At 40.7% G+C, this 26,053-nt stretch overlaps 2 protein-coding genes across 5 annotated transcripts in view; one reads left to right on the forward strand and one right to left on the reverse strand.

Moving 5' to 3' along the window:
* Positions 1-963, forward strand: part of LOC100544946 (pinopsin-like) — a 71,945-nt gene extending 70,982 nt beyond the window's left edge. Inside the window, exon 4 of the mRNA XM_031557657.2 lies at positions 739-963. Within this exon, the coding sequence (XP_031413517.2) occupies positions 739-963 (225 nt within the window). The remainder of the gene's footprint in view (positions 1-738) is intronic.
* Positions 1-26,053, reverse strand: part of ST6GAL2 (ST6 beta-galactoside alpha-2,6-sialyltransferase 2) — a 50,312-nt gene that overhangs the window by 6,521 nt on the left and 17,738 nt on the right. For 3 of the 4 annotated variants that reach the window (XM_085214741.1, XM_085214731.1, XM_085214749.1), the window contains exons 2-5: positions 18,105-19,106; positions 14,811-14,908; positions 11,990-12,091; positions 10,716-10,890 (exon numbers count right to left, since the gene is read on the reverse strand). In XM_085214741.1, the coding sequence (XP_085070867.1) occupies positions 10,716-10,890; positions 11,990-12,091; positions 14,811-14,908; positions 18,105-19,050 (1,321 nt within the window). In that variant the 5' untranslated portion in view covers positions 19,051-19,106. Of the gene's footprint in view, positions 1-10,715; positions 10,891-11,989; positions 12,092-14,810; positions 14,909-18,104; positions 19,107-20,876; positions 21,015-26,053 lie in introns of those variants that run through there. The other variant, XM_085214754.1, reaches the window with a different exon arrangement.

Consider the following 26,053-nt stretch of genomic DNA (forward strand, 5'->3'; position numbering starts at 1 on the left):
GATGCAGGTTTAAAAATCAAAATATATAGAAAATTTATTGAAACACTTTTTGCACTGCTGGTAACCGCATCTGTTGAACATGGCCGTCAGCTCTCAGAGGAGACAGCTGGACTAATTCTGCTCATTTTGCAAATACAAATGAGAACTGAAGTCACTGGGGGTTTTTTTCATTACAACAGTTTTGGAATCAAAAAGCATCAAAGGTGTTTTGGATAATTGTCAAAAGTGAAATGAATTAACATAAAAAATTATTTTGCTTCTTTAATTAAGCAAAGCCGTTTTCTGAAGCTCAGTTTGAAGTTTGGGAACATTTCAATGGCTTGTTAATGAAAAGAACCTTATGTTCTTCCTGCTGTGTATCATTAGATTATCAAAATGATATTTTTCCCCCCCTGATGCGTGAAGTAACTGAAAACCAATTACTTCTTTGATTAAATCTTCTTTTATCACAAATAAAAGGTTCTGAAAACATCTCAGATTCTTCTACAGCTTTTAAATCTACAGAGCCTATGGCCTTAGAAAGGCAAAGCATATCAATTTCAAAGGAAAAGTCCACAAATTTATGTGAACTTTAATCTTAAGCAGCAAGATACACAAATTCAAGGTGAAAAAACGTCTACTTTCAATTTGGGTAAAAAGCACAAGCCACACTGCCTTGCCTCCAAACTCGTACAGAGATGCTCTATATATTTAGCCTGCCTAGCAACTCTATCTAGAATTGTTTGTTTGTTGTTTCAGTTTTACAAATGCTTTCGCCTGCTTTTCCACTGTGAACCTCCTTCCTCAACTGATGGAGAGCCCACCTGCCACTCCAAGGTAACCGTTATCCAGCTGAATCAGAGAACAGACGGTGGCAAGATGTGCAATAATGAACCGCGTCCAGAAACAGACAATAAAGTCTCTTCTCTCCTGCACCCAGAGTCAGGCCTGGAGCAAGCTGCAAAACCTGTACCACCACTGTAAGAGGACAATTGATTCTGATGGAAAATACAAGCCTTAAACAGAAAATGTTTGATTTCGCTGTCACACTACCCAGCTAACCTTAAAATTACTAGAGGAAATTGTCATTTGTGGGATAAAAAAGCTGTCAAGAACAAAAACTGGGATTCTGTTATCATTTCCTTAGTAACAGTAAAGATGGTATGGTTAACAGTGACAAATTTCAAGCAGTATCATTGACTTTCCTTTAAATTAGTTAATGGAGCACTCAGAATTGGTTAAGTTTTAGTTCTCGGTGACCTGTGGATCTGTGTCCTCCAGAATCAATCTAAAAGATATAGACTATCTAATTTAGCTCCTTGCTTTTCCTATGCAGTCCATTTTTCTATGCAGTCCATTCTTTGTGGTTTCAGATTAGGTAAATCAGATAACTTTAATTTCTGGCAGTCAATTCAAATTTTTTGACTCAGAAGGCTAGTTTCTGAGTGGTAACAGCTAATTTACAGCATCTTTGCATTTAAATGTAAGGTAAACGAACTGGAAGATGAGTTAGACAATGCCCCATCCCTGGAGGTGCTCAAGGCCAGGTTGGATGGGGCCCTGGGCAGCCTGAGCTGGTAGGGGCAGCCCTGCCCAAGGCAGGAGCTGGGGCTGGGTGGGCTCTGAGGTCCCTTCCAACCCAAACTGTTCTGTGATTCTATGAATCTGTGAATGACGAGAGACTACCATACACTCGTCTTTGGGCCACAGAGGTTTATCCTTCCTAGTGGAAATGTGAGTAATCCTGAGACTTCCAGATCTGATGCACCTGTCAAATGCACAAATCCAGCAAAAAAAAACAATGGTCAGTGCCAGACTTTTTTTTTTCTTTAGCATCTTTAACACCACAGTCAAAGAGACCAACTGTGGTACAACCAGCACTTTCATCCCAACAGCTGATGAGTGAGAACCCAAGACACTCAGGATAACACACTTGATCTACATGATTCCAAGGACACACAAAAAACACCCCCCAAAATGATCTTTCTTGGGGAGGAAAAAAAAAAAGAAAAAAAAAAAGCATTTGTGAGCTGCTTTCTTTGTATGAATTGAGTCCTAATTAAAATAGAAAACAAATGGGTTCAGTACTGTCCCATAACTTCTACTCCACATGGGGATACCTCTAGATCTTACTGCCATCTAAGTTTACATAAAACATCTCTAATACAATAGCAGCAGTTTAAACCATGAGGACATTTGCACTAGTACTAGGATGGATTCAGTTTTTCTCTGCTCTCTAAACTTGCTCATGTTATCCTGCTTTCCCTTGAAAGTCCTATCTCATTTCTATTTGTAATCCCAATGATCTTTACACATCTCTTTTGTGTTATTGCTTCCCTGGTTTCTCCTCTGCAGTTGAAATTTTCTCCCACACACGCTGACCTTAGTTTCCAGGTTTCCCTTCTTTAATTCCTTTCCTTGTGCTGCTCAGAGTACATCTATTTGCTTCTTTCATCTATGTAATTTTCACATCACTGCCCAATGCAATATCATCTACAAGTTTGTTTCATATCTCATCACTCCTCCGTGATCATCACCATAAAGGAGAAACAAATTTTCTGATAGTCTGCAAGGCAAAGAATTTCCATATGATACACCCAAATACTGGTGTCTGTGCACAGTCCTTAAGTTAGCTTTCAGACAATGCACAATTACTACATATAGAACAGTACCAACTGGCTTACTCAGCACCTAAGTAGATGTTAATGGAAGACGGAATCTTTTTTTATATATTGCTATCCCATAACCTTGTAGTCTGTGCAGAATTAATCCCACAGAGATGTACGTTTACATTTCCAAGCAGTCTGGTCTACTGGTCTAAAGCCCTCTTTAAAGACATTGACAAGAGGCATTGACAAGATCTGTGGTAAAATTCATCAGACTTATTTTAGATGTCTGTTCTATGATGGGATGAATTGATCCTTATATATGTTGTTTTCTCTTCAGTGACTAGGTAGAAAGTGAACAGACAGTCTGGCTCTTGATATCTGTACCTTCTTCCTTCTTCTAAATCTGAAGCTCTTGTAGCTTAGAGGAAAATCATGTAAATACTTTTTTCAGAAACACTGGATGAAGAAATGAAAACAAGGTGTGATTCCTATGACCAAATTTGCCCAATGATGCAGGCACCCCACACCTCAAATAGCTATCACAGATTCCTTTTCTGTCAGTGGAAGAAAGTACATTCTCAGGATGCAGTGCCTGTCAACTCATCCTATAGTAAGCACTTAAACATGGATCATGTGAAGAAGTTCCTTCTGATGACGATGAGAAAAAAGGAATGGTAGCACAGATGACTTGTATTTTACTTGTATTATACCTCTCTCTCAGTATAAGCCAGAAGTTTTACACGTAGAAAGGAGCACAGCCATATTTACCTTTTGCTCTGCTGTGTCTGAGGATGACAATCACACCATCACAATCATAATGTGGAGGCATCTAAAGCTAGGAAATATGAATCCTGCACTCTGACTAACCTGGCTATGGACAGAAATCAGTTTTATGCGCAAGGACCAAGCTGATAGAAGATGGCCTTTTTTCACTCATAAGGATGTATGGGAATCAGAGTGAAAGTTGCAAATAACAAAGTATTTAGAGAAGACCAGAGGACAAGGCCAGATTTGATGGGGCCCTGGGCAGCCTGGGCTAGTATTAAATGGGGAGGCTGGTGGCCCTGCATGTGGCAGGGGGGTTGGAGATTCATGATCCTTGAGGTCCCTTCCAACCCTGGCCATTCTGTGATTCTGTGATTCTGTGACATGCACGACTTAAGAAAAAGTAAAACCTGAAGGAGCTATCTACAACGTGCAAGCAGCAAAATGGAGAAGTACTCCTTAGAAAGGTGAATGCCAAGTAGAATTCATGGGACACACAAAAAAATTGCTTTTATTTACTGAGTAATCTCAGTAAAATCTAGATTAATTAGATAAATCTAATTAATCTACTAGTAGCAGTATTACTACCATGCCTAGCTAACTTGGTCAAGAACCCATTATTGTACAAAGAGTATAAAGAGTAAAATATTGTCAGTTTGAGTGATGAAATCACAGTGGGGTCTGGAGGGACCCATGGATTACTTCAGAGGGAAAGGGATTTCCCAAGCTTGTTAAATCCAATCTCTCCCATCAGATCAAGTACAGCTCTGAAGTTAGATCAGTTTTCGCGCAGCCTTGCCCAATTCAGCACTGAGTATCTTTAAGAATGGAAATGAGACTCAAATATTTTCAAACGTTTACTGAAGCATTCAAAAATAACACGATAGGCATGTCCGTGGAATCAGCAAGCAGGCTGGAAAATGACTTTTCTTCCAAGTCTGATGATTATGTTTTAATATCTAGATCTTAATTATCCAATCAAAAATTCATAGAAAGGAAAAGGTCAAGCTATCTTGTGTAATTTTAGCTTTGGCAAACATGACTGGTACAACCATACATTCAAAATTGCAGCTGAAGACACTTCTTGATTGAATAGAATATTCTCTTTTCTAATCTGTGGTAATACCCTTGCTGGATTTTCCATCTTTCAGAAATCCTTTTAGGATTACAAATGTAAGATGGAAAAATGCAAAATAATTCTGCTTGTGTAGGGGAAACGTGTTTTATAGTAATCACTCAAAGGTTTGCTTTACTAATGTTTTATAGGTGAATTACAATGGTCCTAACAACTGTGTTGAAAAAACACACAGGACTGTGAGCTTTACTTTGTAAAATACGTTAAAATATATTACTCATTACATATTAAAATGACGTTAGAGAAACAGTCAACGTGCAAGTTTCTTAAAGCAGCACAACAGCAGATGCCAATGAAGTATGGTGGCTTTCAAAATATGATGTATTAATATTTATAAATCCTCAGAAGGATGTGTGTCTTTTTTTTTTCTTTTTTCTTTTCTTTTTTTTTTTTTTTCTATTCAGCAGACTTTCATGATGTTAGGATGCTTAGGGTATGGTTTAGACTCAGTCTGAATGGCAGAAGTCAATTCCTGGAATTTTGCAATCTGTGCTGAAAACATTTAAACCAGAATTAAATTATTTGCATGGGCAGTTTACAGAAATAAATTCCAACACGAGCCATTCTATGACTCTATGACTCCATGATTATGGGTTCTAATGGGTTCAAGGAGAAAATGTGTCTTAATTTGTTCTTGGTGATTTTAATGACCCAGTAGTTTTCCAACTTCCAACATGGATCTTTTGTACAGTACAATTAGGCTTTGTGGTTAGTACACTAATTTAAAAATAATGTTCACTAATTTAAAAATAATGTTCTCTAGATTATAAGAAAATAATCTACAGTTTAATATACCTGAATACAATGGACGCTGTACAAAAGCATCTAAAATAATGTATCACTCAAACATTCAGCAAAAAGTTCAGCAATGCTTTAACAAAATTTAAGAGACTGTGGAAAAATTTGAATAAGCATCATCTGATTATTACACTCACAATGTGACTCACTTCACACACAGCACAAATTTATTTACAGGAAAGAATTAAAGCTAGATGCACCAATATGTCTGTGTTTAATAACACAAGCACCTGAAAGCATTACAAATGCACATAAAGTGTTTAGAAACTATAGTTTTCTATATGCTAGGCTACTTCTATCAACTCTATTTTTTCACTCTTGAGTAAACAAATTAGCTTGTTGGATTTCAGATGCCACAGCAAAATTTGTTACTCCTTGAAACAGGGCCAAATTTGCCTCAGGTATTCTTTGGAACACACATAAAAAGAAGCTTTGAACTTCTAAAACTACTCTGTTTTAGAGTTCTTTTACATCTGTTTAGTTGATGTACTACGACAAAACTAACTGAAATAGAACATTACCTAAATTTGCAGAAAAACAACTGCTTATTAAGGAATTTAATCATTACCAAATGCCTAACCCTAACAAATTGTGTAATATTTGTCATCTTAGATGTATAATACTCACATTATGTACTAGAGCTAGAAAATGACATATCTGTCACAATGTGGAATGTAAAAATCTATACATTAATCACAGTAATATACTCTGTAATATGAGCATAGACTGGAAAATATTGACCAGTAACATCACATATTTTTTAAAATATATTACCCAAATTTGGGCGATGTGCGAGAATATTGAAGATCTTTAATGTGATTTGGTTTTTAATTTGTGTTTTAATATGATTTGGGTGAAGAGAGAAGTTTGTTCTTTTATGTCTGTAATTTAAGGAAGTAGGAGATGCTCAAGCTCTGGAATGTTTTTAATTTAAATGAAAAGAATTTAAAGATTATGTATTGGAAATATTATTTCTCTGCATAAGAATACTTGAACAATACTGAGCTGAAAAGCACCATTCAGTTCTTCAACCAACCACTGAAGAACAGCTGATTAAGTAACAGTGATAAAGGCAAGTCTTACTAAGTCAAATTGTTTCTTTCAGCTCATGGAAGTGTGTTTTTCTAAGCAGAGCTGGAGATGAGCTGCACTCTTCTATTCAACACGCTCTCTGAAGCCATTTTAAATTTAAGCTCTTAGTCACATAGTGAACTGCTACTATTGCAGTGTAATGGTAGTCTTGCTTGTATGATTGTCTCCATGCATGCACATAAAGACTAAATATTAATGATATTAATGATGCAGAACTGTTTTGAGTCTGTAATGTGAACTGTAAAGCCTCAAACAAGCCTCTTCCTTCTCCTAGCAATAAATTAACCTGGGCTTGGTAATCATTTTGCGTTCAGTAGTTCATTTATTAAGCTAATACAATGTACAAACCTACATAGACCACGTTCAAATTTGGGAGTTAAAAAAGCCAATAGACTAACGCAGTCAAAAAGACAAAAGCTGCTGAAAAAAAGTGAAAGTGTATAAATGTGAATTTCAGGTAAAATCACCTCTGAAGAGGTGGGTTAGAAAAATGTGCCAGTAGACTACAGAAAGCAGGAATTCATGCAAAGGGGTCTTCATTACAAACTGTATATAATCTAGATTATATGAGCTTTGATGGCTGGACTCCCACACTTCATCATGTCTGAAAAATATGCAGCAGTTCACAGTCCAGGACTGGATGTAAACATATCAATATTCGTTTAACAAACCCAATTTTCAACCAAGTGTGAACTAGTGTTGCTAACTGCAAAAAGTCACCAAGGCAACTTGTTGCCTAGGGCTAATGCAAGACAATGAGAACACTAGGCAGTCTTTTGTTTAAAAGCATGAATGCGGCAGCTGCAGAAACAATGCAAAAATATTCGGGAAAAAGATTCTCAATGCTCATCTAAGGTTAGATTAGGGACACAAAGAGTGAATAATTTATAACGAGGAATGACATCAGCTAAGATATGACACGCCACAAGACAAAGTCACAAGCTAGGAAAAGTCTTCATCGGTGTCTTGCAGTGTCTCAGAAAACAAGCCAAAAAAGACTCCCAGATTAAAACAAAAGATTTATTTTCCCTTGGAGCACCTTTCCCCCCCAAAAAACAAAGCAAAACAAACAAAAAAATCCAACAACAAATCTATGTTCTTGGTCACTATTCAAAGCCCTTGAGATAGCTCCATTAGAGGATGACTTGTCTGTGCCATACAAAGACAGCATACCCATAAAGTAACACACTACAAACTGGATGCAATTTGACAATGCGTTCAGTCTGTTTTCAATGATGTCCTGAACTTATACCTATCATTAAGCTGGACAGGAAGCAGTGTTAAACCAACAGCAAATTCAATGGATAAGACTGCAGTCAGATATTTGTAGCACTGCTAAGGTGCAGAATGGCATCTGTGATGGATGGGTTGCTGCAAGGTGACATCTTGCTTGGAAGAAAACTGAAAGCAGGAACATCTGCATGCTACAGCCTAATGCCATAGAAACTGGATGAAGTTGGTGTTTATTGGGTAGTATTCATTTCACCTGATTTTAATAAAGCCTCCATAGTACATGCATTATAGTTTAGCATTTCAGAAGTGGCTAGAAGCAGTGACATATGCAATTACTGCAAGATTTAAATCTGTATGAGAATGTACATAAAATGTGATATTATCAAAGCATTGCAGACTTGTGCCTTATTTTCTATGTAGCCTGTAGAGCACATTCAAGCCTGCTCCTCCCCACAGCCCCTCCACACTCCTTTCCTCCAGCAGAGATGTGCACTATGCTTCCCTCACCTCAGCCTTGAGCTATTGAAGTGCAGATGCCTCAACTCAACAACATACTGAGCTAATATAGGTGGGGTTTGGGTGAGCTTGCGGCTCCAGGACAGAATTATGCTGAAACAGTGCAACCCATAACCCAAAATATGCACAAAACTTGTCCTCTTCAACTCCTATGCAGTGAAGGTACCAGGGAAAAGGTTCCGACTTTTTTCACTCAAGTAACAATATGTACAAGGCTACCTCTTCCCCACAAATGGACCACTTGTCCCTTTTCCAGAAGGATTAATAATATTGTGACTTAAGTACCTTAACATAGCTATTTAACAGTGTTAAACGTTCTCCTGAATCTCTTGAATGTGAAAAGATCCTCTTTACTGCTGAAAGATGGGTGACTCGGTGCTGCAGAGAAAAGACCATGAGAACACTTTCCATCCCAAATCCTCCCTTTGGGAAGACTCAGTTTCTTGTAAATAATACTAAGCAGTAGAAATGGATATAAATTTCAGGTTCAAGGTGTAATTGCTGAAGTAATTCTCTAAGACCACCCTAAAACGTTCCTGACACTCCTGATGTATCCATGTTTTAATTTTTACAATTTATCCAATTTTGTAAACTGGGACTAATAAATAGGAAGAAGTTTGATAGTCAGAACACGTGTTTCGTACAGGTGCACTCAGTTGTGTCTTCCAGCTTCAGTTCCAAATGGATATTTGCTGCATGAGTTGTTGAGAGATACCTGACATGAAGACCAACATGACTTTTCAGATTTCTGCCAAGCTGCATTATATGCTCTATGCTTTGTCTTGCCCTTTGAAAGGATATGGTTGCTGTTCCTGTGCTCTTTCCCAGTTTTTATTGTATTACATGTGCAACACATTGACGTCTATTCAATAAGGTTTCTAAAATAGGAAGCCTCTCCCTAATGACACATTTAAAATGCATCTATCAAAATAGTAGGTAGTTATCAAACGAGGTGGGTATGACTCCTAACGAGCATGTCTTACTGCCTTATTTTCTAGAAGCTAATAATAGCATTGCTAAAATATATAAGCATTTCCTTTGGACAAGAACCATATAAGCAAAGCAATATAAGTATACTATAAATAAATAAATAATAGCCATTCTTATATTATAAATAAAATAGGCGAATAGCCTAGTCTACATCTTCACACACACATTATATGTAACTGTGCAGCTTTTGTTGCCAATGTTTTTGCTTCTTTAGCGGTTAATGTTTTCCAAGCATTCACTGCTTGTAGTCTATTTTTGTCAGGAATATTTAGGTTCGGGGTTGAAGATCACTGTTTCATTCTTACAGTGAAATTAAATCATGTTTCTTCAAAGAAAGCTTTTGAAGTGTTTCTTATATACTGTGGAGAGTACAGATTGACAGCACAATGATCCTCTCCACTATTCTTATGATCAGCAGCTGTTATCCTATTTTTATCAACAACTTCATTACTCCAAGAATTGCTTTTGCAAAATGTGAATGCTGCTGATGAGATCATTCCACATGAGCAGACTTCTCCTTATGAATTTCTACACACAGGCACCAAAAATCTCACTTCAAGAAGTAACCCACTGCAAAGCCATCCTTCCCCCACACAAGCCTTTTCTTCTTTCCACTCATGACCCAGACAAACACCGCCAACTCAGGACATCAATGGACGCTTTTTCAGTCACCTTTATGCCATCCCACTCAGAACCTCAAGCACTCTCCCTATAGCCCTTGGTGAGCTCCACAAAACCATGGGATGCCACTACTGCATAGGAAGCCCAGTATGAGTGCTCAGAAATGGTCTTCTCATGGCTGATGAAATGTCATATATCATTGCTTTGAGATTCAGATGAAAAGACAAGTTTCCAAGGCAGACAATGGTACTTGGAGTTCTATTGATTCCTGTGCCTCTAGATGCATAAGTAAGGAAGATCCTGACTCAGTTTTGCTCTTCTGAACTACATTCACAATAAGGACTTGTCATGTTCCAGATAATGCTCTCATTTACGACATTATGCAGCATGAACTGTGGCCTCAGTGCCAAACTGGCCTGCAAGAAATATTAACAAATGATGGAAAAATATGATGAAATTCTATCGCTTTGAGGGTAAGAAGAAAGGGGATGCTTCGGCCTCTTACAGACTGGACACTGGAAGCTGTGACAGGGTGTGGGAAATTCCACTCCTTGGCATGTGTATGGGATTACAGTCTGGTCTGTCAGACTGCATCAGTGACTTCATCCTCACAGCATGATGTGCTGCATGCTTTCACTAATGGTCTTGAGCACATCTGTTATATAATCCCAACAAAGAACTTCAGAATTGAGTTGGTTATCAATGGATAAATTAATATGGAATAATATAAATTTCTCATAGATGTGTGTATTTTAGAAATATGATACATATACTATGGATATGAAGAGCAAGAAAGCAGAACAGTAAATTCACCCAACTATTTCATAGTTCTCACTGCGTGTATTTTGGATAGTCATTATTCCTGTTTGGATCAAGAACAAAAAATAGATGTACATAGATGAGATATTCATGAAACATACACATTTATAGTTTTGTTTTTATCTAATATAGACTGGGCCCATCCTTGATGCACCTACCAATAAAACCTGAAGAAGGAGGGTTGGGCTGTATTTTCTCTTTAGTGTTCTCCTGAATGATGTCCCAGAGCTGCCATATAAACTTTGGATGGAGAATGTAAAAAGGCTGGTTTGGATTCTTCCTGCGATGCTGTACATAGGGAGTGAACAGATTGTAGTCCGGCTTCTTATACCACTGGGAAGAAAAAAGCAAGAACTTTCTTAAATCTTATGTTATCCAATGTATTTTGAATGCTACATGAGAAACAACGTGAATGAGCTTGAATGCCCTGAAGGCACTCAAGGCCAGGCTGTATGGGGCCCTGGACAGCCTGAGCTGCTGGGGAGCAGCCCTGCCTATGGCAGAGTTGGGACCATGTGGGCTTTGAGGTCCATTCTAATTTAAGCATTCACTGATTCTATGAAGGCAGCGGTATTGGTGAACATTTGTCCTAGAAATCCTCATTCTAGGCCACTCTTCTGCCTTTTTTTTTTCCACACAGAGACATCCAATAATCAGCTAAGTGCAACCCCGACTCCCACTCAGGCCCACAAGGCACATCAAACATCAGCACGTGAAGCAGCCCTGTGGCAGCCTGTGCAAGAAACAGGCAGTTTCTGGCATCTGCTGCCATGGGAGTTGAGCAGATGAAGGTTTCTTCCTACTTACAGCCTGCTCAGCTCCCAGCTCTCCCTGCCAAGAACCATCAGATCAATTGGTCCACTGGAGCTGCAGCACTTGCCTAGGCAGAGGCTCTCCAAGTGACAACCAGACAGACGTTGGCTGCTCTCAGCGAGGAGCACAGATGGCTGTGGGAGAGCAGACGCAAAGGGAACTGGTAGGGGGAGGCCTGGGACAGAGGGAAGGCACCAACAGAGATTGCCACTGAGGTGCTGGATTTTGTCTGGGAAGGTGGAAAAGAAGGATGAAATTTGTCACCTTTCTCAATAAAGCCTCTTTCTGAGATCTAGCAATATCCCTCCTTCGCAAATACACAGAAAATTTACTGCCACATGAGAATAGTAGCATACCTTACCGAAAAAAATCCCCACCATTCATCTATCCTAGTATCTCAGAGCAAGCCACTGTAGTACAAGTGCTGGCTACAAAAGAAGTGTTTTAACCAATAAACTCATTTTGATCAGTTCATGCATAAGTAGTGAAACCCTCCTCCTCAGAGAATGACTTTGAGGTTCACTGTGGTGAGAAACAGGGAGACAGGAGTACTAAATAGACAAATTTTGCCCAGTATTTTGGGACTGGCTGGAAAGAAAGGAACAAGGAGACATCTTACCACATTCAAATTTGCAGAGTAAGGGGCAGGATCCCAGGCTACTAAGATAACATCTTTGTACAAAGAGCTGTCGACAAAGTGATGGTTTGGGTTGGTGAGAATCTGCAAATACACATGTGAAAAAAATGCAGTTAAAAGCAAATGGGATCCAGTAAAAGGGCAAAACCTTTCCCTAAAATAAACAGTCCTCCCCACTCTGCTCTTTGTTCTAATTTAATTTGGTTGATTTTAAGCAACTTGTTCCATATATATACATATATATGTATATAGACCCTTTTATACACAATACACAAAAATAGGGTTGTTTTTATACATATATATATATATATATATATACATATAAAGAGCCTAGCCATAAACAGCACTATGACAGTTTGAAGTAGCAGTACTCTGAGTTACACTCCATCTGTGATGTGATGAGACCACTTGAGATTCTGCATAATTGTATATCAACACTACTGCGTGTTCTGGAACATTACAATGAAACCTACGATATTTCACACTGCCTGCAGGATCCTCTTTTTGGACATAGACTAGCTTTCTTTGAAGAGCTGCAGCCCTGAAGAATACTCTTGTCTTTGTATTCTTCTTTTATTCCCCCCTCATTGGTTGTTTTCTCATTTCAACAGCAGCACAGTGTCATGTGAAGCACCTCTGAAAAGTAAAATTAAACCATGACAATAAAAGCTCGTAAAGCTAGAAAAAGAATTCCAGGAATAGTCGTGTGATAGTACTATTTTTGAAGTAATTGTGATATTGCTCTAATCTACTGCACTCTCATAGCTCCATCCCACATCTTCTAGTACTCTGCTTGATCCTCCCACCTCGATGGAAGTTTCCCTTCCAGTTCTGCTGGCTTCTTACCCAGACTCTCTGTGTCTAACCAGATCTCTCGGAGCTCCGGTGCATCCAATCCAATGGAAGGACTGAACTGAATGATTTCTGCACTGGTTGATGCAGCATGAATTTAGCTCCAGCTGTTAAACTAATCAACATTCCAGACAAATTCATACTAATTTTCATTTCCCTTTAGGATCCAATGAGCCATATTTGATTATGCATATTTTTCTTCAGAAAAATAATATTGTTGCCATAGCAATATTCTTTCTACCATAAACTTTGAGCTTAATGACTTTGAACCAGCCTTCTACAATAAGAACAGAATTAGTCTTGCTGCCATCAGCATCCCTAACTCCATTTCTCAGAGCAGTTTTTGCCTGAGAACATAAACTTCTTTCCTAAAAGTACAGGGTAAGCATATCAAAAGGTCAAGCTTTTTAAAGCTCAGTTCTACAGTTATCACACAAAGGAGCTCTGCTTGCCTTTCAGCAAGCAAGAGTCCTTCAGAGGTGTTGTCCATAGAAATTTCACTCTTAGTGAGCATGCATTCATATGTATGAGATGAATTTCCTCTGGAATAACAATATGTGTTGCGGCTGCACTGGCTTCCTTCACATCCTTTGGGTTTTCATAGCAGGGAATGTGAGGGAAGGAGAGGGCCACAACAGCCTTTTAATAACTGAATGAAGGAATTTCCTACAGTAAGGAGAGAAAGAGGGTCAGAAAACCAGTATGGATTACACATCTTCAGCACTGGTACGGAAAGCCAGTTTTATCAAGTGACCTGCGAGCAGATTTCTCTCCTGGCAGGGAAAGGCCAGTCTCTCAGCACGAAGCTTCTGACCTCTCTGAAGGAACAGAAAGGTGATGGGAATACAAATGTTTGTGAGGAAGCTGTGTGAGCTGACTGGAGAAACAAAGCTCAAATCACTCCCTGCAGGCACTTTTCTCTTTCTCTGTAGGGTCTCTAGTTAGACTACTCAACTAAATCAAGCTTCTAAGCTCTCCTTCTTGCTTTGGGACAGGGGCTTAGGCATGGTCAGTAACCAGGATGTTTTGGCGAAAAGTAACCCAAAGCAAAATGAAGAACAGATGGGGAAAAAAAAACAAAAACACAGTTGAGATAAACGACACTAAGATCAATGTAGATCAGCACTCTCCAATACATTACTAAACCCAGAGTAAGATTCTGTGCTCTTCACCACGAATCAGCATGTACACAAAATGCTGTGTGGCCAGCTGTACCCTTGGCACTAGGTAAACTCACCATATCAGTATTTTATAAAGCTCTCAGCAATTCTGTTATTACACTTCGGCTGCATTTCATAAAGATGAAAGACATTTAGTTTGCCCAAGGCAACAGTTTTTTCAAAATTAAAAAAAATACAACCATCAGGTGTCACTATAGCTCAATGCACGCTTCATTTGTTGACACTGATGTGCTGAAAATCCCATTTTCTGTTTCTATTCAGATGAACAAACTCATCTCAGGTGTAACATCCAATGGATACAGAAGTTTTTCACTAGACTGCTCCAAATTTTTAAAAAACAATGACTGTCAGACAAATCAGTCCTCATCCTCTTCACCTTTCAGTGAGGAAATAATTGGGGAACATGAGAAAAGAAAGGAGCTTTGGGATTTCTACATTTCAGGTTTTATGAAGATCCTGGAAGTGGTGTGGCAAAATTCTTTGTTACTGAGGACTGTGGCATCCTGCAGAGCCTGAAGAGATGCAGAACACATGAGAAGCTCTGCAAACCAATTCCTTGGAACATGGATAACAAGTAACCACTGCAATCATTCTAAACTGATGGCTTGTGTCAACATCACTGTAAGGGAGAACTTTTACCTGTTCTATATCATGACTGTTAAATTACTAGCTGTTTCCCAGACTGCCCAATGTTTTCTAAGAAGTCATTAATTTAACATTGTATCATACAGGAGTGACACTGACTTGAATTCACAAAAGGAAGACCTTACCTGAGAGTTAATGATTCGCATCGTTGTTTTATTTCCAACATCTTTTTCATAGCCGCGTGTTGGAGCAGAATTAAATCTTAGAACAGCATCATGAGAATCTGGGAGCACAGATATTGGGGTCATTTTTATTTTTCTTAGTGAGATCGAACATTAAAATAAAACAAATGATCTCAACTAATGTAAAACTTGCACATTTCTCTTGATCTTGGTATTCTAAGGATTATAAACATTCTGCTATAAGCAAACAAAAATCCACTTGCATCTGCCATACATTATTAACATCCACTGGAAAAAAAAATCATCATTTGTAAATTTAGCTTTCAATACTTAAACATTTTTATTTGATAAAATTCACATAGAAAGGTTGTCAGTACATCCAGTACACACAGTCACTTGCTATCTCTATTGTAAAATTTACAGTTAATCATAGAATCATAGAATGGCCTGGGTTGAAAAGGACCACAATGATCACCTAGTTTCAACCCCCTGCTATGCAGGGTCACCAACCACCAGACCAGGCTGCCCAGAGCCACATCAAGCCTGGCCTTGAAGCCTCCAGGGATGGGGCATCCTTGGGCAATCTGTTCCAGTGTGTCACCACCCTGTGTGTGACGCAGTGGAACAGGTTGCCCAAGGAAGTTGTGAAGACTTCTTCCATGTTGCTATGCAGGAGCTCCACACACCCCAACACCTAACCTCCATCTGCCTAAACATAATTATCTTGATTGTGGAGAAGCTAGAAGACACTAAGTCGATAGAAGTGGCAAGTACTCCACATTTCTAAAGATGGAAAAGAAAAACAAAAGCCCTTTATACCCGATATCTGCTTATGAATTTAAAATATAAATAAATTTGGACAACTTTTTGACTATTCTTTGAGTGAGAGCTGGAAGTCAGTTTAGGAAATGGGAACTATATGGTTCACAACTTAATTCAGAGACAGTGTACAGCATTTCCAAGATTGTTCACTCTGTTTTTTTCATATCATGATGAAAAAACATTTCCTTGATCAGAAAGTATTTGATCAGGATGCAATCAAACACTGATAACAACTGTTTTTAAATTAAGTGATTTCTTAACAAGTAGTCAAAAATAACTATTTCAAAGTTGCCAAAAGTTTGAGGTTAGATCATAGATCCCCACTACCTTCTGATTTTGCCAAAATAACTGGGTATCCCGTTTAGTAGCATGATCACGTTGGGAGCATTTGTGGTATCGCATGTATTTCCACACTTGGTATCCCTTACCCCATATTTCTTTCCTAATGAAACTAAAGGAAACATTAATATTTTTGTCTGCATTTCTAACAGGAGCACAGAAGAGGGAGCTAAAGGCTTATGAAGAGAATGATCCTGCACTGCTCCTTTCCTACACCTACGTCTTTCTTTCAGGAGGGTAAACAGCAAGAGCCTTTGTCTATAGCAACTTCATCGAACACGGCAGTACAACACACAGCTCCCAAACCAGAATTCACACGTGGAGTGTTTCTCCCCACTCCCCAATGACACAGACTTTACCATGCTTGTGTGGACACTAAGCAGACTTCCAAGGAGTCACAGTGACCACAAGGACCTGTGCATCTGATGGCAGTCAGTCAGGCCCCACAGTTAGGAGCTGAATTCTCTGTTCAATCAATTGCACCTGCTAAAAGCTTGCACAACATTTACAAAAATCTTCTGTGAATCTTGTTGCCCCACACACTTTCCTGTCAAGCAAGCAGGCAGGAGATGTAAAACATCAGCGTAAGCCTTGCACAGCAGCATCTCTTCCTTTTAGGCAGCATCAGAATCATTTCCAATTAAACCAAAAGTTCTTCTGCAGTGAATGACATAAGCTTTCTGTGCCCTGAGTTTTTATGACGGAATGGAAACACAGGAGCAAGAGGATCCCAAATCTCACACCTGGGCTGCACCCAAACACATGCATGCCACGATGCATGCTGCTTTAATCCAAGTCACAGTGTGCTATGGATTCTCCAGTACATCACCCATTTGTACTGGCGTAAACTGGATGCAGTGGGGAACACCGATAAAAGGAAATTTTGTTTCAGTCTACAATAACACACTGGAGAATGGTCAACATGCAAAGCTACCTCACTCCAGAGATTTCTAAATCAGTGGAGCCTTCCTGTGAAATAATGGATTACCCTAGTTTGACTTTTGACTTTTGCTGTAGGACATCAGGGCACCTGGGTTGTGCTGGAAGCCTATTAGAGTCGTTTGATAATGATAGCAGCTCTAAAATATCTCAAAGATTTAAGGGAAACCCATCTGTGTCAAAGAGATGATACAGAGCGATGAAGCAGGTATTGGAATGTGAAGTTGTGGAAGATGGGAGGATTAGAGTGCACATCAAAAGGTTTCTACAGTGCTAAAGGAGATAATTCTTCCTGCTCCAGAAGCAAGCCTGAGACATCCATTTCATCCTTCTTTCAATGCTCTTAGCATACTGTACATGTAGCACTAAAATGAACTACTGAGATGTTAATACAACTTGTAACACTCAATTTGGGGGAGAAAAAAAGCCAACAACAAAAAAAGGCAAAACAGAAACTGAGACCAGTTTGTTTTATGGCTCCCCAATTCTTTTTTGAATAGCCAACACAAAACCCTCTGCTTTAAACAGGGAATTGTATAATGTTGACATCTCAATGACTCACTGCAGCAATGGAGAAACAATGGGAAGAGATACTTGAATTCATTTAAATTCACACTTAGAAAAGAGGTCAGGAGACTTGATCTTGGAGAATGAAGTTATTGAAGGGCCTGAATTCTATTTGCCTGTGAGCTGTAAACATGCAGGAGATTAAGATTATGCTCAATTGCTTCTTGGCACAGAAACAAAGTTTAGCCTGGAACAGTAAAGCCACAAGCAGTTTCCTGATGAGTCACACCAAAATATGGACAGGTACAACACAGCTTTTTGGAATAGAACCTGAAAGTGGCTCTAATCTGCTGAAGAAATAAACACAGTTTGCAGCAAAATGCCAAATATGGCAAAACTGATGAAACCGGTGCCTCCTTTATACTACAAGCTGTAATATTACAAGAAGTTGTCATTGTTTTCGTTAAATCAAATTAGGACTCCAGGCTGGATTTTCCTTTTAGTTATACTGTTCTGAAAGGGAACAGCTTCACTGAAATCTGTATGCTCACACTCACATAATGCTGGTAAAAGAGATTAACCAGATTAACCTTTAGAGGCCAACGTTTGAGAAGTATAAATCTTTTGAAAGACAAACGTGAATACGCGTGCGTACATACTTATGCACATGAACAGATGCATTTCACCCACCTATTTCATCCCCTAGAGAGGAGTTCAGTATCGCACCAGCAGACATAACTACGGCACAACTCCCAAAGCCACGCGTATACAATTTGCCCAGCGGAATTTGAGGAACGTGCTTCTCCCATCCAAGATTGGAGAAGGGAGCTTCCTTGCCATCTATTGTTCTCACATTCACCCTTTCTTTCAGCTCGCAGAAAAGCTGGTCGCCTGTCAGCTTTGAGTTTCGTTTCCCCTTGAACCGCACACCATGCTTATTGGTGCTCAAATAATCTTTCATCGCCTTCTGAAGTCGAGGGTTTAGCATCTTGGAAGAGACATCTCCTTTCCAAAGCTTGTAAAGAAAGGATTTTGACATTGTAGAATATAGCCCATCCCAGTCATCAGATTCATCAAGCATCTGGCTTCTTCTGTGCTTTGTGCTCCTTCTCCTCATTCTCCTCTGACGGCTCCAGTTGTTCTGTAAAATATTCTCTTTTGGATTATCCTCATCGGCTGAGATGAATTTTGCTATCTCTTGGAAGTTGTTGTGTGACATAGGCTGACCAGCAGCGAAGAAATAATCATCATTCACTTGGTAGAAAGCACTTTTTGATTTTCGTCCTATCTGGGATGGAAAAAACTCATCTTCGCTTCTAAAGGCATCTTCCAAATCAGTCCATTTCTTAATACTTCCAGTCTCTGATTTAAACGTATCTAAAAGATCTTCATTAAGGAGTACCTCATTCCCATCAATGGCTTCAGAGAATGACGGATCGTGTATGGCTCCCATGATGACTCTCTGCTTGCCCTGCAGGGGCAGGAGCCTTTTCGTTTCAATGTAAGAAAAGGAACTGGGAACTGGCTCAGCACTGTTGCTGTCTGTGAAATAAATGAAGATCACCAGAAAAAGCAGACCCCATGCAAAGATTCCGAACAGCATGAGTTGTTTCCATTGCTTCAAGTTAGGTTTCATGGCAATGCCTTTACCAGCTCCTCTTGCCTTGAAGTATTGGTGAAGGAAAACGACACCTGTAAAGAACATCAAATATTGATCAGGAATGGCTCTAAAAATAGATACAATTCCGAAATAACTTCACAAGCTTTGATAGAAGGTGCAGAATTAATCTCTAAGCTGTAGCACAGAGCACTCAGATGCAGGAACAAACTCCAGAGCCCACAGACACTGTAGGAGTGACAGGCTTTGGCTGTAACCACACAGTGACAGCTGCTAGCTACAAAAGAAGCTGGTGGCCAGTTTCTACAGTAACACTGGATCCTGCCTTCAGGGAGATCATGTGCCTGCCTGCCTCTGTTGAACAGAGCATACCATTAGAAAAGCAAAAGCAAAACCCGTGCCTGGCTGCATGCACAGTGGGGAGAATATAAACTGTCTGCTCTTTTGCACAAGGCAGGGAGCACAAACTCATCCGGACAGACCTCCCCTGCCCACACCCCTAAAGTGGCACAGTACTCTGTGGATATCGGAGGGGGAGCAGGGAAGAGCATCACACCAGCAGTTCAGGAACCTTTTCTTAGCTGCTCTGAACTGACACAGTCTCAGTCAACAAAATCCTTTGCTGGGGAGCGCAGCCCAGGATTGCACCCGAATAAGCAAAGTGTTGTTTGGATGCTCTGCTTGGATGATGTGCATGCCCTGAAGTGATATGAAAGAGTTCTTCACATCAAAGCTTGAAGAGTTAGTGTTTTCCAAACAGGGAGCTGACTGGCACCTCCAGCTAAATACATGCCTTTAGGATAATGATGGAGATTTACATAAGGAGGATGGGGAGGAATGTCAGACCTAGACTTGGAAATCTGTGCTCCACTAATACCAGGGATTTTGGAACAGCTTGTGTATTAATGGAGGGTTGTGTTGTCCAAAATGAGATCAAGTCTGAGCAAAGGGGCTTTGTTCCAAGGGAAATAAACTAATGCATTGCTAGACCATCACACACACCATGCCCTTATACAAACCCACTTGTGTAATGAAGTGCTGTTTGTGGGCTTTGATGGCAAAATCAGCTGAAGAAAGTCTGCCCCTCCCTTACCATAATCCTTATCATTTCCCCCACCCCCCGCCCCTGCACCATATACTCATCATCAGCCTCACTTTTAACACCACAGTGTAACTAACTCTGTATTCTACTTAGTGACACATGGCTTAGCTAATACAGTTTAAAAATAGAGCCCCCTTTTTCTGGAGTTTTGTTCCTACCCCCATTTGCTCCAATGACCAATGGTGCCACTTAAAAGCCACTTGTGCAAGCCAGCTGTGGTCAGAACGGGGGAAATGGAGCAGCGGATTTCAATAGCAGCCTGCACTGCAAGAGCCCACATCGCATCAAACCCCACCCAAACACCACACATGGCTTCATGCACCTCTGATAACACCTTGGCTGGTTACACCTCACAGCCGGGAGGGACCAAACACACGATCACTGTACACTGCCACCTTTCCTCAAGCTGCTAAAGTATGTCATAGCTGAGTGTCAAGCTTAGAATGAAGGCTGTGTTCTCACATTGAAAAGAAATGGGCAGTGATGTTGGGGTGAGGTATCCTCAGCCCTGCTCCTTATTCTTACTCCATATCCCTGCCATCTCGTATAACACCGCTGTGCACAGAGCTACGAGCAGCACCATTTGTCCTGATACACTGATATGGCAGGAGTAGGGAGCTGAGGGAATGTATATTAAAAGTTGCTTTTTATAGGAAAAAAATTTAAAAAATGGGTCAGCTCCTTTATCCATGTCACTGTGGTCACACACAGCTGTTCCAGCACAGACCAGGAGATCACCTACCACAACGCAGAGACGAGAACAGATCGCAGGTGGTATGAGCAAGGATACTTCAGACCAGCATTTCTGCTGACCCCTCTGGAACGTGAGGCCACAGCATCACATTTCTAACACAGGCTATTTTAAAAATCAAGGCAAAGTTTAGAACACTGGGGGATTTAAAAAAAAAAAAAGAAAAAAAAAAAAAAAAAAAGCAAGCTAGCTTTGGGACTTATAGCACTGTCCAGAGAGGATTCAGTGTCACACTTGGGTGACTAAATTTAATTCCCAATACGCTGAAAGAAACATTCATGAATACGATAACCTCGTGCTCCGCACACGTTTGGCTCGGCTCACAGGAACCACATGGAAAGAAAAAGCTATTACTCCAAGTGACCCATTTCCTAGCTGCATTCTGCTGTTGCTGCCGCAAGATCATTCTCTGCAGGACCTCGACAATCCTCCCCCCCCCCCCGCTTCCAATTTTAAATCACTCCAGGCGATGTCCTGTGGGAGCCCACTCACAGCATATGACTGTGTGCAACTTCAGTCTGCCCTGAAGTTATTGCGACCAGCCCACTCATCAGCGTTCAGATGTTTTGCATTTTTAAAGCGGCATTCTTCGCCTGTCTGAACTGCTTTCATCCCTTTTTATCATTTTCCCTGCTGTGTTTCCCCAGCACTTTTCAACACGTGGCTTCCAAACCGCTGTGTAAGTTGGTCTGTGCTCAGTCAGATGTTTCTCCTGCTGAATTCACATTTCTCACCGGATTCTGCAAAGGAAGCATCTTGCAGAATCTTTCTAACAGACAAGCTTGTAGGAAGTAGAAGCGACAAAGGAAGAAGTCGCTAATACCTTCCACTGACACACACAACAAGCCTAACCACAATTCAAGCATAAACCTTAACAAAACCTCACGTTTTTCTCAGGTCTTCCAAGTTTTGTCTTATCTTACCACCAGAAATTGATAGGGAAGGGTTTAGCCTTAATTCAGGTGTGAAAACACGTAAGGTTCTAATAGCCTAAGACAATGTGCGCTCCATGAAGAAGGCTGCTGCAGCATGAAGTATTAGTTTGGGCTCCACCATTTGATACTCAGGCTACAATCTGAAAAAGCAATGAGTAGCATCATTAATTAATTTAAAATCGAGGCAAAAGATTTTTTGCCTAATAACTGGACAGCCATAGAGCATGCTTGTATTGGTTAGCATGCACGTGTGAGCATGCACAGGACTACATCTATTATGCAGTAAAAAATCATCCACATAAAAGAAAATATCAGTATACACTACTGTATTTGTCAATACTGCAAGTAAAAGGAGAGACACCAGTGAGAATAAATCAGAAAACTTTACCCATTAGCTACTGCAGAAGCTTATCTACAATCCCTTGTTGCAAGTGGGGCCTCAAAAAGGATACTCAAATCTCTTGAAGACTGGAGCTATGCAGGCAAATCTCTGTGCTGCTTTAATGTTTTTTGCTCACAAGAAAAGCCTTGTCCTCCAGCAGCACAGCTGAGCTGGAAGCGAATTCAAGGTCATTACTGTATTAGTTGCAAGAGGACCCCTGCAACCTAGCAGGATCTTGAAGGCTGCAAGTGGAAAGCTGCCATAAGCCTGAAGAAATATCAGTTTATCTTATCTCCCTCCACATGGAACACTGAGTAAGCTCCCCTTTAGCTCCTGGGGCTTCTCACACCTTGCAGACAGTGCTCTCAGCAATGTCTGGGAACAGAGGGCAGCCCCTCTTCACGCTCTCCCTTGCTGGTGGCAGAACTCTCTGTGGTGAATCTCCCACAAAACCACCCGAGGTGTGTGTTGGGTATGCTCATGAAGGCAGCACATCTCTGTTGGAGGGAGCAAACACTTGGGTAACAAGCCAGAAATGACAATCTTAATGAATGATGCTGGCCGAATGAAGAAAAACCAGTGGTCTCGTGAGCGCAGTTACTGAAACCTACTGGATCCTTCGGGAATAAGTTTCTGTCTCTCTCATCTGCACTCACTGAACGGCTTTCAAGTTATCAACACAAATCTACAAAAATTTTCCTATTATCATTCACACTGCTTCATGTATCCAACTTCACCACCCTTGCCATAATAATCCTGCCTGCTTATGAACAATCATACAATCATTAAGGTTGGAACAGACTTCTAAAATCATCTAGTCCAACCGTCAAACCATCAGCACTATGCCCACTAAACCAAATGGCAGTGCTGAAGTCAAAGTTTATGCTAAGGAATAGCAGAGGAACCTGGTTAGGGTAGAGTTAGGGTTAGGCTTGCACTTATCCCAAGCCCTTAACTTACCCAAAGCCCGGTTCGCATTCAGCAGAAGTAATGATGCACACATTAACCCCCGGGGTAAAGATATCATTTTGTTATTATCTCATATGAGAAGGGTCTTTCAATCACCAGATGACTTAAGCCCAAATTACCATATGGACAGAGATGTTCTTCCTACCTAGTCACACTGGAAGCTTGGAAGGTATGAGGCAAGGTACTACTCTCTAAAACTCCCCGGGGATTGCAGAGAGGTGGGGGTCAGCCTCTTCTCCCAGGTAACAGTGATAGGACGAGAGCTAATGGCTTTAAGTTGCACCAAGGGAGATTGAGGGTGCATTAGAGACTGGTGATGCAGTGGCACAGACTGCCCAAGGAGGTGGTGGAGTCACCGTCCCTGGAAGTGTTCTAGTACTGTGTAGATGTGGTCAGTAGGCATGGCATGGATGGGCTGGTGTCTGGATTAGATGATCTGAGAGATCTTTCCCAACCTTAACAATTCCATGAGTCTAAGGCACAAATTAGTACAGTGAGTAGAGAGGAGAGTTATGTATCTGCTTAGTACGAGTACTGGTGGCAAGTATGAAAAATAAAGGCAAACAGCAAGAGCACATTCAAAGTATCCCAGGAAATGAAGCTGCCTTCCCAGTGGAAATTAAAGGCCAATTCTGCAAAAGAACCAGCTTACAGGCAATTTCCCCACACTAAGATGCAAGATGGCAATGCATTCCTCACTCCCTGTACATGGCCCTTTGTTTGGCAACAAGGAGCACTCCTGATTTTTCTGAAGTGGGCCTCCTGACTATTTCTTAAGTGAGAAGGGATGGATGAGGGAGATTTTTTTAAATTCCTTTGAAACATTCCTCCCTTTCAACACTGTCTATTGTTAAATTAATTTGTACAGACCCCAGTGGCTCAGGGGTCAGAATGGTTCAAGTTGATGTTCTAAGTTGCGCAGTTATGTTAAATAGGGTTTTTCTTGGCTGCAGCCTTGCAGTGAGAAGGTCACCCCAGGGTTATTTGGGGTTGCAAATGTTAGTTGTGGGTAACCGTTCCCAGAGGGCTGAGAATCAGATTGGGGGGAGGGGGGAGAAGGGGGAGGAAGTTATTTGATGGAAAACTTTGGCAGCCCGAACAGATAGCAAATGCTCCCTTAGTCTGTTTCATGTCTTAGTCAGCTAATTCTAGGGTATTAAGAAACCTCTGGGACAGGGCAAGACAGCTGGAGGCTGCATTTCCAGGGTGGGGAGGCACGCTCATTCCCTCTCCTGGGAAATACCAAATCGGTTTTAGCATTATCACATCATATCTGTGGTGCAAGCTGTACAGTGGGCAGCAACAGACAGGCAAGCCTGTGGGGAGTGGTGACTGCCAAAATATGTATATTAGTCACTTGACGGCCCAGGCACTTGTCTTATTGGCTGTGATGAGGCCTCCTAATTAATGAATCTCTTTTGGACAACTTCCTTGTTAGTCCCAATAAATCTGGCAATTTCCTTCAGTGTTATATTCAGCTGAGTCAAGTTGCATTCTGTATTACTTGTGGCAACTTAAGAAAACATCTTCTGAAACGAAGAAGAAACATCAAAACAACTTAAGATTTTTTCTTTTTTATTTTCAACATTGCTCAGTGCCTTTTTAATATATCTATTTATCTTGTTCTTAGGGCAGATTCCTTGGGAGGGACAAATGATAGCACTGCTAACCTGACTCATTTGTTTAATGCATGCCAAGCATCCCAAGCTGTAGCATCTAGAAAGCGGTGTCTCAGGTTTTAGTTTGCTCTTGGGGATGGACGTAGGCAAGAAGGGTGCCTGTCTTCAGGTTCTATGACAAAACCTAGGGTTTCGAGTTCAAGGCAGATAGTGGGGATAGTAAGGAGAGCTTTTTTTTTCTTTTTTTTCTTTTTTTTTTTTTTTTTTTTTTTCCATTTCTTACTAATGATCCATTTCCAGTAGCTCAGGCTGTAAAACAATTACCAAACATAGTGAGACTTGCAGTAAAATTCACTCAAGCTGGCAACCCAGCAGCTGGAGAAATGCTCAGTGGGGCTTCTGCCAAGGAACGCGTCCCAGATTATTCTGTAGGAGCACAGGGACTTAGAAGTGTAAATCTCCAGGTTTTAGTGGGAGGTCAAAGCTATTTTCTGTGCCTCTGATACCCTCCCTCCAAACCATCATCAAGTTCAAACTGTCTGGCACTGGGGCCAGCTATTACTTTCCTACAGGCCAAACACAGCACCTCCAGCACAGCCCAGAGATCACATACATGTACGTGAGTATGGGTTGACAACAGGGAAGTAGAAATAACTGTACTCACTCTTAGCCCCACATGCAGGCTTTGCCACTGCCAATGGCTACGAACATCACAGCATCAAGAGCCATGGAAAACCTGGTACTGCAGGGACTGCCTGCACCTCACAGGTCAATCTCCATCCACCCGACTTGCCACACCTTTTCTCTTTCTCCAATTCACGCTGAGATTCAACACTCCTGAGAGTGAAAATGCCATCTCTGTCTTCTACAGACCGATTATGAGCTGACCACACTCTTGGGTTCATAATTAAGGGTTTATACGGAAATGCATGTTAACATTCAGAACAACTTTGCAGTGAATCACCCCCAGGCTCCCCAAAAAACTACAAACTGGTATAAGTATCATATAGTTCAGTACAACTCATATAGTTGTACTGAAAAGTAATTCTCATAACATACTTGGCACCTACTGTACCTACCTTTCCAGGAGCCCCCTCATGTATCCATGTACTACGCATACTCAGCCCTACCTACATCTGAGCTCTGTTTTTTGCCATTAGCTCTTATCAGACCTCTGCAGTGCCCTGGCTTTGTTCACAGCAAGATGCAAAGGTTCAAGGCTGCTTGACACTGTACTACCTGTCAGCAGTGCCTACCTCCTTG

The sequence above is a fragment of the Meleagris gallopavo genome, chromosome 1 (genome assembly GCF_905368555.1).
Source record: "Meleagris gallopavo chromosome 1, MGAL_WU_HG_1.1, whole genome shotgun sequence".
Taxonomy (NCBI): domain Eukaryota; kingdom Metazoa; phylum Chordata; class Aves; order Galliformes; family Phasianidae; genus Meleagris; species Meleagris gallopavo.